This window comes from Crocodylus porosus, unplaced genomic scaffold (assembly GCF_001723895.1).
Source record: "Crocodylus porosus isolate Cpor-Errol unplaced genomic scaffold, CroPor_comp1, whole genome shotgun sequence".
Lineage (NCBI taxonomy): Eukaryota > Metazoa > Chordata > Crocodylia > Crocodylidae > Crocodylus > Crocodylus porosus.
In genome coordinates this window covers 39,279,507-39,297,600 of record NW_017728951.1, presented here as the reverse complement: position 1 = coordinate 39,297,600, position 18,094 = coordinate 39,279,507, and the positions used below count along the sequence as shown (strand labels likewise).

Genomic DNA, 18,094 nt, shown 5'->3' with positions numbered 1-18,094 from the left:
AATCCCACCCTAATCGGTCCTGCTGGGGCCTGGCCACACCCTCCTCAGCTCAGCGGTGTGAAAGGGAAGGGAGGGCTGCTCTAACACCCCAGGCTTTTAGCCTGAGCCACTGCAGGTATTTGCCTGCATGTGTGGGATGTCTGTGCAGTTACAAACTGAATTAGCCTAGCCAGGTTAGACTAACCTTCAAAGATTGAGTCAGTTCAGGCTCAGGCTTTTTGGATGTCTGTCCTGAGCCTCATTGGCCATGGTGCAGGTGTGGGCTCAAGCTGCAGCTGTGGGACGGGCTCCCCACAAAGCAGCTGCAGCAGCAGTGATGGTATGGGCTTTATGGTGGCCACCATTATGGTGCCCCCTCTAATTTGATACCTGGGGCTGGTGCCCAACTTACCCACCCTTAAATACACTACTGTGAAGAAATTCCAGCCTTGGTATATTAGACAGAAATGTACCCAGCTGTGTCTGATCTACAATGAGGCACAACTAGCAGAGTTCAATGAATTACCAAGCAGTTAGAAAGCTATGTCCACTATCCTCATGTCATGCTTTGGTGGGGATACTTTCCAATATTTTGCCAGTTCCTTCTGAAAACCTCTTGCCCAGTTGATTTTTCTGTCTCTTCAAAGCTGGCTCTCTGAATTCAGTTGTCATGGTGCATTGTCTTTTGACCTCCAAAACAAATTTAAACTCATGCTAATTTTGGAAATATTTTATTGGGATTTGCTGGTCAGCTGCTTTGTGCTGCAGCTGGGAGCGAGCATTTTTCAAATAAGTTTACATCCTGTCATCTGAGTCTCCTCCTGCTGCCACACACCTCTCTCCATCCTCCCAGAAGGACAAGTCAGGAACATCACTAAAACTTAGCAAAGGAACCAATAATAAAACCACAATCTTATCCTATTTCTTTAACATTTGAAATGTCTCTTTCAGTGACTTCGCTGGTAAGGGAGAGAATTTCAAAGGCAGCATTGCCAGGCATCTAAAATATGGCATGGTCTCTGATCTGAGTCAAATGGAGAAGAGAAGAAATTTTGTTACTCATTATTAATAATTTAAGGAGGGACTGGTTTACTTTAGCAGTCTGCTCTTGTGCTGACAAGTTTCATCCTGCCAAAGAGTGTATGTTCTGGAAGCAGTACGGTAGAGGATTGAATTAAGGTGACATTTCATGGCAAGTCATTACTTTAAGAAATATAAAAGAATACCTTCCGTTTTCAGTGAGTTGGCTTTGCTCTTTTTCACTGCTCATGCTTCTGGCTTTTCATTAGGGGAGATGTTTGCACTATACCTGAAGAGCATTCATCTTCCTCATGCCCAAAATAGCATTTATCTGATACAGCCACAATGCTAGCATTCCATACTGTCCTGAAGTGGGCAAAGTAGGGGAACACAATACCATGAGTGTTGATGGACTGGAACAGATATTTGCCTGCAGACCCTACTAACTCAACCTAATGGCATTTTGATTCACTGGGCCTTCTTTAGAAGGCTTAGCTATTTTAAAACCTTAGTTTTCTGCCTTGGTTCTGATATTTTTCTTAGTATAGGATCATTCCAGATAGCTGGCCTCAGAAAGCTTTAATCTATAAAGTTGCATAGTTCGGTGAAATTCTTCCAGGGTTATTGGAAATATAATATATTTTAAGCATTTGGCAATATTGGTATCCTCTCAATTAGAGGGAATGGCAATAATCATCTCTAAACCTCACTGCTCTTTATGAATACAATGCAGTTATCTCTGTTCTACAGTTAGAGAAACAGAGGCAAAGAAAAGCTAAGTGACTTGCCCAGGGTCACAGAGGAAGTCAGACTAAGTCAAATGTAGAACGCCAGAACTCCTCTGCACTGGAGCACAATTAGGTGGCTCAGTGACAGTCCCAGTCTTCATATTTTTGGATCCAGACCTGATTTCCCCAGATCTAGGTCTTGAATTTGGGCAGTCTTAATATTTTAAGGAGACAGATGTATTGTATTCTGCCTAGCAAATAGCATAGCTATTGATGGGGCATGCTGTCTATGAAAAGTTAATTTAAAGTGTTAGGTAGTTATCTGAACACTTTCTGAAGATCTCTGGATTAGTGTCCAATGTCTGTATCCAGCTATGGTGAAACACATCAGTGTTCACCTTGGCTTGACACAAAGCTCTGTTGTATAGCGAAGAGGCATGAAGAAAAAACATCTAATTCCATGACACCCTTCCATGTGCAGGGAGTGTCCTGTTGAGGCTGGGAAGGGATACACTAAGCAGCCTCAGTCTGGCCCAAGAGACATGACAAACCCATTAAACAGTGCAGCACCACAGTGATATTCATGCATAGCAATGTAGATTTCTCTCTCTCTCTCTCCCCCTCACCCCAAGGGAAGTTCTTTGCCTTGCAGCCCATACTAGGCATGCTTTCTCTATATTCTGTAAACAAGGTATATTTATAACTGAAGGCTTTGCTGGGTTTCCTCAGATAATTCATAGCTAGTCTGGTGTGCCAAGAAGGACTGTGAAACCAAAGTATGAATAATTATAGCAGCAGGTTCTCAAGTTGGGCATGTACCAGCTCTCAGACATACTTTAATCTGTGCTTGTATTTTGGATCAGTCCACCCTTTTCATATCCTTGGGCTGCCTGCATTAATAATTGATTAAGGCTGGTATAATAACTACCTTTCTCCCCCAAAATCATTTAAGCCATATAAGACTTCCCTTAGTGGTTAAGGAACTACAAGTGGATGTTTGTGATGTAGGCTGTGGCTTTGCAATTGGATCTGTGCACACAACTCCCTCACCCCATTAAAATCAATGGAGCTGTATACAGGCACATTCATCTTCTTGTTCTGATGCAATGACAGGACCACTGGGGCTTAGTTTTTCAAAAATCTCCTTTTTACATGGCTCAAGCCAGAAGTTGGGGGGTGAGGGGGAGGCGGGTGCTAGAGCACAGCTCTCTGGCACGTAGCCAGCATGGGCTGTGTGCTCACTTCCTCTTCATGCTGCGTCTAAGGTCTCTGGGATTTGCAATCCAGACTCAAGACTCATTGCAGCAGGACTCTTCAAAGTTGCTCATCACTTCCTGCTTCTCTGGAGCAGACAGAACAGCCCAGCTCAGGGCTGAAACTGCTGGGATGCTGGGAGACTGTGATTTAACTTGCACCAAGAAGGGGTCTGGGACAGAAGTTGAATAAACCAGTTTGACCTAAATCAGTTAAGTCTCATACAGCATTTAACCAGGTTTATCTTAAACCAGTTTTAGCCATTTTGAATCAGGTTTATGTGTACTGTACTTCTATTCTGTTACCGGTTTAAATCAGTTTCTGATCACTTAAACTGGTTTATGTATAACTTCTGTCCCTAGCCTAGCTGTTTAACAGCACAGTAGTTTAGGATGAGAAGCAAAGAATACTGGACTGAGCTGAACATGGAAAGGGATATTTTCTGGAGGCAGAATGTCACAAGCATGAGTTGGTTTTGTGGATGTAGGCTAGGTTGCTGGAGTCAGTTCCGCTGTTCTTACAAAAAGAGCTTTGCATAAGGGCTGATGAGTTAGGTTTAGCATCTTACCTAAAAGATGATACTTCTGGAAATGCTGTACCCTCATCGGTCTGCTGATTAAGTCAACACTGTCTTTGAAGAAAATCACAGTCCACTGCAATTAGTGGGAGTCTTTACATTGTTTTCAGTGGACTTTGGAACAGGCCCATATTATAAGCATCTTACACTAAACTTCATGCTAGCTGGCTTATAATAACTGACTTGACCATCACTGCACAAGATGGTAAGGAACTTCACAGGTGGAAGGAAAAATGGCCATTAATGCCTAGCTATCCTCAGCGGACCCAGAGAATAATTAAGGATGTTCCTTATTAAAACTGGAAGAGACCTTACCGCAATCCACTCTGATGCCCAGCAAAATATATTCTGCAGTGCTTTCTAGATCATTTTGGTATCCATAGAAAAATGGAAATCAGCCACAAGAGCCTTGGGTAGATACTTGAGTTCTGCTTTAGCTAGGCCAAGTCCAGTATCTGGGCTTTTTGATTATCTGCACCATTTGTTGATCCTCTGCTCCTTTTTACCTTTGTTGTTCCTAAATGATACCAGATTTATTGCAGCCCTTGTGGAGGGGTTTTAAATTTCTGAAGCTCTGCCATTTTATGCAACATTCCATCCCATGTTGCTTCTATTTATATATTTATGCAAACTGTTTATTTCAAGCTGGAAATCCCACCTGGGTTCTTTCTTTGGGTCTTACTGATTTATTAAAAGCAGAGGTGAACCCAAACCAAAATCTTGGGTCCAAGCCTGACTCCCTGCCTCACGGTATACTGATTTCTTAAAGCTTGTTTCAGAGCTGAGTCTTTGCATTTGGCTGCTTTGGTGTTTGCTGTTTTTTCTATATTCTCTCTTTTGGGTGGACTGTACCTTTCTATTTGTAGAGCATCCGCCTCCCTGATTGTCTGGTGCTATACCCTCAATTTCAGTGCCGTTGCTTATGCTAGATGTGAGTGAGTCACTGGGTGTCTGCTCTGTCTCTCTCATATGTGTCCCCTCTTGTCTGTTGTTTTCTTTAGTCCAAAATCAGTAACTGAGGCTGAAAAGTACACATTTGAGCTTTGCATATAGGGAAAATATAACACCTCCATTTCCATATGATTCCCAGGCAAAATCCTAGATTAATACTTCTGGCTATGGCAGGAAATTGAGGTCCAGATTCAAATTTCATTAGCTTGGGTCCACTTTTATTTATAATCAGCTCTAATTGATTTCCACCCCTCACTTTCTGCTTTAGCAAGACAAGCCTATGGGCTATCCTCTGTTACTGAAACATTGTCTGGGAAGTCACCCAGGGTTAAAATGTGTTTGGAAAAGCTCCTGTTTCTCTGTAATGGATCCCTTTTTGTTCCACCTTAGGTGACTCCTGGGAGCAAAGCTGCAATAGCCAGTTTATGTATAGGAGACGTCATCATGGCAATTGATGGAGTGAACACAGACAATATGACACACTTAGAAGCACAGAACAAAATTAAGGCTTGCACAGATGAGATAAATCTGACTGTTGGAAGGTAAGTTACTGAGATGTGCCCACGTGGAGGCAGGACTTGTTGGTTCTTTATAACAACCACATCTGATTGGCTTACCTGTCTTGACCTCTCTGGACCACACGGGCAATTATTTCAAGTGGAGGGCAGCTTACCAAGTTTTGCTGAGCTATCGAGGGTCACATAGGTAGCCCCACCCCTTGACAGTTGCTCCACCCTGGTCACCATATTTGGGCCATACGTCCCACCCCCTAACTCCTGATCTTTGCCACCAGAAGTCCCTTCGCTTGCCCTGGAAGTACTCCTTTTGGGAGGGAGGGTGCTGCAATCTTGAAACCAAAAAAACCCAATATTATATACAAAAAAAATAAAACGTACTATAACTTATTTAAATTTATTTAAAAATATTTTTGTACTGTGTTATGTGTTTGCAAAGTGTATCTAGAGGTGAGTGCATAATAGAGAAAATACAGTCCTACTGTATACTGTGTGTGGGCAGTAAGGGAGTATATGTAGGGGGGTATGGTTGGGGAGTCGGAGTGTGTGTGTGTGTGTGGTGGCATGTGGGTATGGTGGGTGGGTGTAGATGGGTATGTGGTTGGGGTGGGGGCTGTGGGAGGGTGTGGGGTTATAGTGGGTGAGGTGAGAGACAGAGAGAGAGAGAGAGACGGGGCTAGACCATGTGCCGCTCTTGAGGACTGCATGTGAGCCTCATGCAATGCAGCCAGGCACACCACTGCTTCCCATGGCCCCTGCACCACTGCTACTTCCTGTGCTGCCCCCTGCTGCTCCCCGCACCCCCTGGGGAGTAAGCAGAGCAAGACTTAATTGTTGTGGGACCCCATAACCACCCAGTTCCTCCCACACATGAGGATGATAGGAAGGGTTGCATATCTTAAGACTGAATGGATTTTCTCAGTCAGAGAGTACAGGTTGGGTGGTATCTGCAACGCTGTGTTTTACTCAAATTATTTTCAGGAGCTCTACACCTTCGACCATCTGATACTGTCCTTGGCTCATCGTGAACTGTACTGGAAGTTGCCTGTATGCAGCCTCACAACAATCCATGTGGATGGCTGCAAGCTTAGTTTTGCATGTTCCCAAGTGGCCTCACTTGAGTTTACTGAGGTCCAGGAATGGCATTCCTTTAGTAATCCATGGACAATCAGGCCAACCCCAACCTTATTTTTTTCTTTTGGATAAAGCATCAAATATGTCCTTTTCTGGAGACAGGGAGAGAAAAATAGCGTCAGGAAGTCCTTCAAAGTTTCTTTAAACCTCAGCCCACGCTCATGTGCTTCACATTATCCAGCTTTGCTTTCAAGCACCTGCAAGTTCCCTCAAGTCACTTATGTTGGTACCACTGTTGGTCTTGTAGGTTTTCTTTTGTTCCACTGCTGAGCCACTCTCTGAATGGGATTATACGAGCCCAGCAGTCTGCTCTTAATCATCCATTCTGAGCTGGGGAAAAAGAGACTGTCCTGGTCCCTCACCACGCACTGCCTAGAGTTGGAACCATTGTGGGATGGGGAAACTGTAATCTTCCCTTCTACCCTTACTTTTTAAAAAGAGGTTCTGAGAACTTGCAGCTGCCCTAGTTTTCAGTGGGATCTCTAGATATGAGCATGGAGACAGAGTTGGTCTTTGGAAGCCACTTTCTTTTGCAGTGAGTTTTAAATCCTTTTTCCTTTCCCTTAAAAGCACTTGTAAACCTCCTGCCACTGCTGTGGGAGTGCTTTCTTGGACCTAATGCTAGAGGGCATGTGATAGAAAGTCATAGCTTTGCAGGCCAGAGATAACTCTTAGTGCTCTTAGTCCACAGAGTTCTCTTACTGATGTTTGGGTGATGTCAGTAGACACTTTATAGTTTGGGTGATGTTTGGGTGATGTCAGTAGCTCAGTAGACACTTTATAGGCCAACAAAAAGTTGTAGTTCCAACCCAAAATGATTGCAAAACAGTGTGCAATATGAAGCTGGTAGAGAGAAAATGGCAAGAAAGCAGGATGCATGGTCACTGAATGTACAGTGTTTTATTAGCCCCACTTTTTCTCATGAAAAATCTGAATTCAGTAATCATTATTTTCATGCAGAAATGTGCTTATTGGCCTTTTTGAAATCACGTGTTTCCTAACTGAACAAAGCAATACTGTGTGGTTCTGGCTGAGTGAAAACAGGAGGAGGGGGCTGTTTCAGCCCATAGGCAAGTTCACACTTTACAGATCATTTAGTTTGTGAATGTGTTTGCTAATGTTAATCAAAAAGTTGTTAACTTTATCACTACCCAATGAGCATTCAATTAGATCAGGGCATAGAAACTGCCCTGGAGAATAAGTCTAACTGGATGTGTAGTCATGCGGAACTGTGGAATGGCTCTGAATGAACACAATGCAACTTCTTTTTCAAGTGTGGCCTCCTTATGTGGAATCAAGCTATTTCATATGAACTTCTTCCTTTATGCTGATAGGCTCAGGAAGCAAGACTTACATTACCTGTGAGACAAGAAGGAGAAATCATAGACCTTTTTATACTTCTGTTTAGGTAGACTTGGAGTGATGTTTTGTCTGTCCATTTATCTTTGGGTAGCAAAGTATGGCAGGAGTATACCAAGGTATCTAAGTGCATTCCAAGTAAAATTAATAGTCAAGTACCTAGTGGACTTCATGGCATCCTTAAAGCAAACAGAACTCCTCAAGTACTTCATATCTCATGGAGAGCCAATCCATACCCCAAGCAAAAATTTGACTATTTCATGGAGTTTATTTTGCTTTGTAGGGAGTTGGTAGGATTTTATGAAGGAGGGTGTATTTTTTATGTGAGCATCACTTAGGTTGGAAGAGCGTGTCATGAAAAAGAAGCTCTGGATTAACCTGAACTCATTTGGGACATTACTCTGTGTACAGATCCCCTCAGCTGAGAGAACTTTCTTTCCAGCTACCCTGGATCTTTTGATCTACTTGGTCCCAGAAGAGGGCAGCTGGTTGTGGTAGCTCACAGATTCATGTTCGGTCTTTGAATCAGAAGCTTGATCTATTAATTGCTTTGAAGATTATTACCAAGGCCTTAAGATAGCATCAGAAGCCTGTGGAGAGTATACAGATGTGGTGGTCTCATGGTGGCCTAACCCATGGGGAAGACAAGCAGGTACAATCTATGCCATTTGGAGCTTGTGCATCACCTGCGTGTTCACCTTTACATAGAGTGTCTTACAGTGATCCAGCATGGAGGTAACCTGTGCAGAAGCACTATGACCAAGTCCTTTTCCAGGAGGAAGAGATGAAGTTTGCTAGTGAGCTGGAGGAGAAGGAGTGCTTTTGGAAAATGATGCTACCTGGACATCTAATATTTTTTTAAGGTTTCCTGAGCTTTGGCTTGTGCAATCAGGCCAAACTCCATCAGGATGTCCAGGGTGGACAATACAGCCAGGTTAGGTTGGATTTTTCTCTCCCAATTAGTTTGAAAACTGTTTGATCTAGGGGCTAGGGACAGAAGTTACACATAAACCAGTTTAAGTGATCAGAAACTGGTTTAAACCTGTAACAGAATAGAAGTACGGTGCACATAAAACAGGTTCAAAATGGCTCAAACTGGTTTAAGATAAACCTGGTTGAATGTTGTATGAAACTTAACTGTTTTAAGTCAAACTGGTTTATTCAACTTCTGTCCCAGACCCCAGCATTTTGCAGCCCTGGGCTGTGTTGTGCTGTGCTGTCTGACTGGCCCCTCCTCTCTGCTTCCTAGCTGGAGCAGTGAGAGCTGGTTCACTGGCCTCACTGGGTGGTTCACTGTCCCCACCCCCAGCAAACCTCTGCTGGGGTCTGGGGCCAGGGAGGGGGGTTAAAATGCCCTTCCCCCAAGTACAGAGCTGCCCTGCCCTGCCCTGCTTACTTAGTGCCAGCTGTGACTCTAAACTACAAATCCCAGAGGCCCCTGGAAGCAGGAAGAGGAAGTGATGAGCAACTTTGAAGAGTCCTGCTGTTGTGAGTCTGGACTGCAAATCCCAGAGACCTTAGGGGCAGCAGGAAGAGGAAGAGAACACATAGCCCATGCAGGCTACATGCCAGAGAGCTGTGCTTTTAGTGCCCTCCAGCCTCTGGCTTGAGCCACTGCAGGCATGTGGCTGTATTCCCTGAATCAAAAGTGAATGTCTGTTCATTTGTTTATTGGTTCAATCTTTGCAGCTTAGACTAGCCTGCAAAGACTGAATCAATTCAGCCTCCAGCTTTTTGACTGTCTGCATTTAACCCATAAGCACTATCTGCTACCTGGTCCCTGCTTGGATCTCTGTCTTTGTTTCTGTATTATTAGGTAGCTCTGCTGACTGAAACAAGGAGCCCTGCAATCTGGTCAGGCCATCATGCGTAGTCAGCACTGTGTGTGCAATTTATTTGAGCACTGGAAGGATTCTCAAGGGGGAGAAGAATCTCTGAATTCTCCATTTACCATGTACACTTTGTAAAAGCCTAAAACCCTAGTGATTTTAATATTAGATCTGAGTCACTTGAAATGATGGCTTGTGGACTAGGGCTATTCCTTACAGTCTGCGAAACATTTTGAGAACAAAGATTGGGAGGAGAAGCTGCCCCAGTGCTCTGTTTAGTAGTTAGTGCTTTTAGAGTCATGGATTTGAATCCAGCTGAATTAGGCTCTCATAATGGTGATGGGGATTTCATACATGCAGAGATAGGTAACTCTGAGTGGACTCTATTTTATAAAGTGTAGAGCAGAAAGATATTGATTTAATATCTTTTTCATTAATTTTTAAATGTCCAAAAACCTTGTAGGTATTATGCAAGTTTACTACTACCCTTCCAGACTCTGTGGGTGGTTAGTCATTCAATCCACTTATACTTTAATGGGAGTTGTATGGTTCATTTTTTCCTATCCTTGGATATACCTACATTATTTAAGAAACATTTAGCTGTAATAACTGGAAACATGTAAAAGCTTCTGGTAAAGGAAATGCTGTTTGTGCTGTGTACTTGATTACGAATATCAACAGCATTCCAATGTTTCCTGTTTCAGCGTTTTCCTTAATGATGGTAATAGCCCCAAAATATTTCAGATTAGATTGTAGTCAGGAAGTATAGTTTAACTCACAGTGATGTTGGGAATGGATTAATTTACTGGCTTAAGAAAGCATGAACATTCTGCTTTTCTACCCAATGGGGAAAATTCATCCCTCATGAAAGTTTGCTAACTTCCAAGGAGTTAACAACAAGCATGAGTTTGCTGTACTGAGTGCACAAATGCAGTGCCTGCTGTTTTGCTCATTGACGTGATGAGAAACTTTGGAAGATTCTGTTCCCTCCTGTTTAAGTGTGATAGTTCTAGAATGTTGATACACTGCCCGAATTCCAGCTGATTTTTTAGTGTATATGTCATTCATTCTGTCAGTGACCTTGTTCATGTGTTCACTTGTTGTCTAAGGTGACCAAGAGAGTGTTTAAAGATCACTTCTCAAGAACAAAACATTATTTTCAAAGGGCATGGAGAAATGAACAAATTAAATCAAATTAAAAATAGAATAGGGAACTTAGTGCACATCAGCTACCATTTGCTCCAGTGCCATAGTAAGTAGAATATAAAATGGCAGGTTACTTTTCAGTGAAACAGCACAGTCATGTTAATTTAGCTTCCATTTTCAACATGATAGGAGCATGCACACAGAACTGTTACCATTGAGCAGCTGACATGCAGTGAGGCCCCCTCCCCCCACACAGTTTAATTTGTTTCTCAATGCATAGCAGACATAAATGGTAAAGTTTTCTTCTGGCCAGTGGTGAAGGGCCAAGCTTTATCCCTCAGGTTCCTTACATAGCCAGAAAAGTACTGATCTATAGCAGGTGATCTTTGGAAGTGACAAAGTGAAAGCAGCATTTGTAGTAGAGGAATCAGAAATTTCATAGACAGGGTTCTGAGCTTGTCCCATTCTTGGAGAGATGGAATTTTTGGATTCAGCACCAAAGCCTTTGATCTGAGCCATTATCTTTTTTTTATTTAAGATTTGTTCTTTTATTCTTGTTCATATTCTTAGTGGGGTTTTGGAGCAAAGTAAAACCTCTCTTCCAAGGCTGTATCTATTCAGAATGGGTATCTGATTTTTGCCATAAGGGGGATAACAAGCAAGGCAGGAGCAGCAGAGGAGAAAGTCACCAAGATATTGAGGAAATTTGGTTTGGAATATTTGGCAGTGGAATGGAACCCACAAGGACCAAGGAACAGAATGAGGAAGAGAAAACCTCAGGGAAGCAGCCAAATTCATTGCTTAGGTAAAGAGGCACCATTTCTCTAGCTCTGGTGAAATGCACGTGCTGAATTTGATCCTGCTCTATGCAAACTCTCTGCATGTTTCATAATTTCGTAGTTTCTAGGGTAGGAAGGGACCTGAGTAGATCATCTAGTCTGACCCCCTGCCGTGGCAGGAAAGAGTACTGGGGTCAAACAACCTCAGCAAGGTGTACATCTAGCCTCCTCTTAAAGACCCCAGGGTAGGAGCCAGCACCACTACTCTTGGAAGTTGGTTCCAGATCCAAAAGAAAAAATGGAATTAGATGATCTAGAGAAAAAACTGTTTCACTATCTCAGGTTAGGGTTAATTTTAATTGAATTGGCTCTTCTTATTTGCTCAGCTAAATTAGAAAGGACCATAGTTTGGACCTGTGGTGCCAGACTGGTGTGTAACCAAACTAGCTGAAAGGCCAAATTCTTCATACATTTCTACATTAAAAAAATAAATAGTCTTTTTTATCTGAATGTTCCTTTTCCTGCTATGACTTGAAGCACAGAGGTTGTAATAATATATGAATACTTGCAAAAAGGATTACAAATGTGTAACCTTTCTCTCAACTCCTATCACCTTTTTCATCATATTTTCTAGCTGCTTCTCCACAGCTCTGCTGCCAGTACATTAATTCTTGCTGCACTTAAAAGGTTGGAAAAACAACCTGGCAGAACCAGTTACCCTAGCAGAACCAGTGCCAAGAAGAGAAGTTGCATGTTCATTCTGCTAAACATCCAAAAGCTGATGGAAGCTCTGCTACTAGGCTGTATCAAAACAAAGTAAAAACTGCAGATACCCAAATGCTGATTATGAGGAGGACAAAATACGGGGCTTGGTTTGAAAAGATTATGTAAAAACAGTTTATATATATCATGCCCTTGCTACTGGAGGCATCAATCCATTTTTCTCATGTTGCCAGTTTTCAGCGTGGGGACCACTGTATGAAGCCACAAGAGAAAATAATTTGTTCCAGGAGACCCATGGATTTTGTTGACTCACTGTGGTCTGCCTTTTGTCATCCTGCCAGCAGGAATTTTCCAGCCTTGTCATATTACTAATAATTCTTGTGGCCCTGAGAAAAAGCATGATGTTCTGTATATGTCTATATATGGACGTGCAGATTGTTCAATGCTCAGCTGTAATGCCGGAGATCCCTGTGACTGGCTCTGTGTGTACTGAGAACTTTCTTTGTGATTGGTGCATTCAGAATGATTTGCAAGTAAAATCTGCATCGTGCCTCATTTCTGTAGACTTTCTCCTTCATACAAAAATAGTTAAGTCAGTAACTGAACAGGTTGGAAAGTGGGTTTGTGGGGCAGTTGGATCTGCATTATTTTAAGGCGTTTTCAGAAACTGCTTGGCTTTATTGTGGTCCTCTGTTGTGGCTAATGGAAGGATAAGCCTTTTAAGTCAAGAGCTAGAGGCATGTGCTTCTTGGATCAAAATAAGTTGGTAAATTCCTTCCTCATTGTTCTCATGAAGTTCTGAATGCCCAGTGTGCAGCCTTCTGGCAGCCTATTTAAATGGCATCTACTCACCAAAGTGAATCAATCATATAGTAGAAAACTCAATAAATGTTATTGCCTGTTACCTTTTTCCTAGGGCTTGTACCGTGCTGCTTTTAAGGGCTAGGGACAGACATTACATGTAAACTGGTTTAAGTGATCAGAAATAGATTTAAACCTGTAACAGAATCTAAGTTTAGTGCACATAAACCAGTTTCAAAATGGCTGAAACTGGTTTAAGATAAACCTGGTTAAAGGTAGTATCAGACTTAACTGATTTGGGTCAAACCAGTTTATGCAGTGTCTGTCCCACACCCCTTCTTGCTTTAAGTTAAACCAGAGTCTCCCAGCATCCCAGATGCTTTGCGGCCCAGAGCTGGGCTGGCCTGGGCCAGGTTGTGCTCTCTGCTCCAGAGAACAGCTGGTCCTGCCCCACTCCTCCCTAGCCAGAGCTCTGGGGGAGACTGCAGGCACAGCAGGGTCTGCATGGCTTCCCTTGCTGCTGGCTGTTCAAGCAGGGATTCCCCCCTTCCTTCCTCCCTCCCACCCATCTCCCACAGCATGGACCCCAGCCCTATGGACCCTAGGCATGTGGTATGCTAGCTAATGCTGAGATGTGTGTGTGTGTGTGTCTCCAGTTTCACTGGGACAGGCAGATAGGACAAAGGCAGACAGAACAGTGTCCACTTAGGGCTTTTTAGAGCTAATCAACAGGTCAGTTGGTAATGTCCCTCTGTTCTTTCTTTGGAAGAAGCTGTTTAAGAAGAACTTGAACTAATGATAGACTTTTGTTTTGATGATGGGCTGATAAACACTGTGGTTTTATCAGCCCTCTGCTGTCAGGTTTGCAGACAGGTTTGTGGAGAGGGAGATTGAAAAGTTCAGTATCATCAACAGATGCGCACACTGCACACCCTGCTTTGCCTCAGAGTGCTAGTCCGGGGATGGGGTCTGGCAACACTCTCGTTCCTTGAGCAGCAAGTGGGGAAAAGCCTAAGATGGTGCAGGCCAGGGTGGGGGTTTAAACCCCTCCCTAATCAGAGCATCCTGCCTGAGCCTGGCCCTGCCCCTGCCCCTTCTCAGTTTAGCACTGGGCTGCTCTAGTGCCCCTCCCCCTTCCCCCTAGCTTCTAGCCTGAGCCACTGCAGGCATGCCTGCATTTCTGTAATGAAAAGGGAATGTTTATCCATCTCCAAATCGGTTCAAGCTTTGCAGGTTAGACTAACCTGAAAAGATTGAATCAATTTAGGTTCGGGCTTTTTGAATGTCTGTCTCTAGCCAAGAAGACTTGTAAAACGCATGAGTATAACAGCACTTTCCACAGAGGTTAAAAATCCATTAAAGATGTGGGGGTTTTGAGGGTGGGTTTCCTTGCCCATTTGTATCTCCTGACTCCTTCTAGTCTCAAGTTTTGTTCTATCCAAGGAACTTTTATACTGGGTTTATTTCTTTGAGATATTACCTGTTCTGTTTCAGCCTAACAGTTCCAGTGACCATGTCTACATGAGACACAGACTGTGCAGTAGCCCAAGACTACTGTGTAGTAGTGTTATGTGGCAGAACCTGTGATGCAACGCTACTGCGCAGTAGTCTCAGGGCTACTACGCAGTAGCATTCTAAAAGCCTGTTTGTCTGCACTACTGCGCAGTAACTCAGGTTATGGCAGAGTCACTTATTATGTATTTATAGAAGTACTAAATTAGGGTTACCATATTTCCAGGTCCAAAACAAAGAACACCTGTCATGAGCAGGGGGGGCAGAGGGAGAAGGGGGCAGGGGAGATTATGACTGGGGGGGGCAGTGACATGCTGGTGCTTTGCCCCTGTCCATTCTGTTGCCCCTCAGTGCAAAGCCACAGTCTCCCCTCCCCCCCACTGGTGCCCCTCATTCCTGACCCACAGGCCCTTGGTGATGCCAATGCACCAGACTCCCAGCCCACAGTGCCTCCCACCCACGTGCCCCTCACTCCTGATCTGCAGCCCTTGCCCCCCCCCCCCCATCTTGACCGGGCCAGAGCATGGTGGCTCCGATTCATGCAGGCAGTGGTAGAGTGTGTCTGACCCCAGTGCGGGCTGGAGGGAAGAGGAGGGGATGCTTGTGGCACACCCTGCTCTAGGATGGAGCTGCCACCCTGTGCCAGTCAGCCTGGCCAAGGTCCCCTCCCTCCTTCTCCCTGTGGACAGTGTCTCCTGGTCGCTCAGCCCCTGTGAGCACCGGCACTGGCTTCTGTGCTACCAACCCAGCCACAGAGTTCCCCGCTACCCTCACTACCCCTGCCATCCCTTTCCACTGCTAGAGGAGCAGGCAGCCCCTTGTCACCCCCATGCCCTGCCACAGCCCCAGCCTCCGACCCTCCTGCCCTGACCAAATGTCAAGGATTTTGCTTTGCTCCACTGCTGGAAGCAGGGGGAGGGCTATGGAAGGCAGCAGAGACCTAAGATATACTTGCCTGCAGCTGCAGAGGTACACACAGACCCATGTGGTGCTACCTGCTGCCTCTAATTGCTCTCCTCCTGCTCCCACCACTGGAGCAAAGTGAAATCCCAGACATTTGGTTAGATTTAAAAAACCCACCTGGATGGAGAGTGGAGGGCTCAAAAAGGGGACTTGTCTGGGTTAACCCAGATGTATGGTAACTAGAGGTGCATACATTGGTCTGATATTGAATTGGCATTAATGTAAAGAAAATTGACTATATTGGAAATCGCCTGATGTGGCTGATAAATGCTTGTGTGTGCACATAGCCACATGTGCAGAGCCCCGTAGCATGCAGCTGGTAAGTCTGTGGTGGTAAAAGGGGAGGAGGGTAGGAAGGGGCATGGTGGCACCCCCTGCAGTGAGGGAGGGAACAGGGCTGGGGCTCTGGTAGGCACTGCCTGGGCGGGGCGGGTGTAGGACGGAGTCACGGCTCATCTTAGAGGTGCGGGGGGCGGGTGGCTCCTACCGCTGCACACCACTCATCCAAGAGGGCATGGGGGGAGGGGGAAGGGGAGTGTGTGCCACTGGATCTGCACAGGGTGGGCCAGGCGGGCTTCAGCTGCGGGGTTGGGCCAAGGACCATGCTGTACTGTGCTCGGGGCAAGTGCGGCAGCACTGGGAGGAAGCTGCAGAGCGGGGGGAGGCTACAGCAAAATTTGGGGTGGTTTCAGCCCCCCCCCCCGTGGCCCCCTTCCAGAGCTGCCACCACCCATCCTGAGCACAGTGCTGGAGCCTTCCCAGCCCACCCAATGCAGATCCAAGGGCACATGCCCCCCCCCATGCCCTCCCGAACGAGCGGTGGGAGCCCCCCAGATGAGCTGTGTCTCCATCCTGTGCCTGTGCCCCCAGCTGAGCAGCGCCTACCCCAGCCCCACTCCCTTCCTTACCACAGGGGCCTTCATCTGCACCCCCACCCTTCCTTCCCATCTCCTCTTTCACCACAACAGACTTACCAGCTGCATGCAGTTGTATCGCAAATTTGATCAGTATCAGCCAATATGACTCCTGAAAAATTAGCTGTTGGTATCGGCCCCCAAAATGTCTATTGGTGCACCCCTAGTGGTAACCCTAACTGAATGACTGCACATTAATGACTATGTAGTCAGTGTCTTATGTACATGTGGCCAGTAAGAATGAAATCTGTTTCTCCCTCTTATGGCTTTTATTTATACAATCTCATGATGAATAGCGTGAGAGGAGCAGTGACCAGCTCTGAGCTTTCCTAAATGTTTAGGCTTATCTCCATATGCAGAATGCTGAGAACACATTGGAGTCCTTTAGATTTCTACTGCATTTACAGTATATCATGTTCAGGCCAAGTTTTTAAAATGTTCAGAATTTCTTAAATGTAGCTCCAGGCTCTTGTCTTAACTTGCATGTACTTTCTGTTTCCCCTCTCATCAGTTTTCCTCACCCCACCCCATTTGCAGCTAATTCCTTGTAAATATATGTTTTGGGATCTGAGGTAATTCTCACTTGAACTGGGTTCTTGGCTTCTACTTTGATGAAACAGCAAGGTGATGACCAGGGATCCTGGCTTTTCCTCATAAAAATTGCAAATTTTCTGATAAAACCCCAAAATCTATGATTAAAATTAAAGTCCCCTCCCAGCCCTGCTGGTACCCTTCACTCCCCCCCACAACAGCCCCCGCAGTCACACACACCCACATAGTTACACACACAGGTACAGTCACACACCCCAACAGGTAAGTGTGTGTGGGAAGAAGAGAAGGGGCTGGGGGATGGCAGATCAAGAATGGGGGGGAGGGGAGTTTGTGTCCCAGGAACAGGGCCAAGGAGGTGAGGGCAGCAGTGCTTCTTTGCGGGCTGCACACAAGCTGCCGGGGTGGGGAGGGGGCTCGCACATGGTGGCCACCACTGCCACTATGACACCTGCTGCTGCCATGCCCTACGCCACTTGACTGTAGAGCCGTGCAGCCACAAAGCTGTGCCCGTGGAGCTTGCCTACGGAGCCATGCAGCTGGCCGCAGGAAGGCAGTGCGGGACGTGGCAGTGGCAGTGAGATGGTAGTGGCTCCGCAGGCAAGTGGCACAGCTGGCTGGGGGTGGGGGGGCTCACACAGAGCAGCTGCCACCAGACTGCTGCTGCTGTGCCCCGCACTGCCTTCCCACAGCCGGCTGCATGGCTCCATGGACATAGCTCTGCAGCCGCATGGTTCCACAGGCAAGTGGCCCAAGGCGTGACAGTGGCAGCAGTGGTGTGATGGTGGCCGCCACATGCAAGCCCCCTCTCCCCCAGGTGACCGGCTTGCATGCAGCCTGTGGAGCCATGCGGCTGACCATGGGAAAACAGCGCAGGACATGGCACTGGCAGTGTGGTGGTGGTGGCCGATACATGCAGCCAGCGCAGCAGCAGCAGGCAGGGTGTTGGCGGTGGCAGCCACTCCAGGGCTGCTCCAGTTTCATGCGCCACTGGCTGGGTGGCCACTCTAGAGCTTCCCCTAGCACCTTCCCACTCCCACCCAGAGTTCCTGGCCAGCTGCATATGGAATGCGAGTGGCTTGATCGGCCCAACTGGGCTTGGTGCCTCCATGTGTGGCTTCCTTTAAGGACATGGAGGCACTGAGCCCAGTTGGGCTGATCAAGCTACTCCTGTTCCACATGCAGCCGGCACTCTGGTGGGGAGTGGGGATGTATTGGGGAAAGACACTGAGTGCTTGGCCAGCAGCACACGGAACGCGAGCGGCTTGCTCAGCCTGACCTGGCTTGTCTCCTCCATGCCCTTAAGGGAAGCCACACATGGAGACACCAAGCTGGGTCAGGCCAATCAAGCCACTCATGTT

At 45.9% G+C, this 18,094-nt stretch overlaps 1 protein-coding gene across 1 annotated transcript in view; it reads left to right on the top strand.

The window, feature by feature from the left end:
• Positions 1-4,878: 4,878 nt before the first annotated feature.
• The window catches only part of PDLIM1 (PDZ and LIM domain 1), a 48,233-nt gene continuing 35,017 nt past the window's right edge, over positions 4,879-18,094 (top strand). Inside the window, exon 1 of the mRNA XM_019556128.1 lies at positions 4,879-5,051. Coding sequence (XP_019411673.1) covers positions 4,954-5,051 — 98 coding nt within the window. The 5' untranslated portion in view covers positions 4,879-4,953. The remainder of the gene's footprint in view (positions 5,052-18,094) is intronic.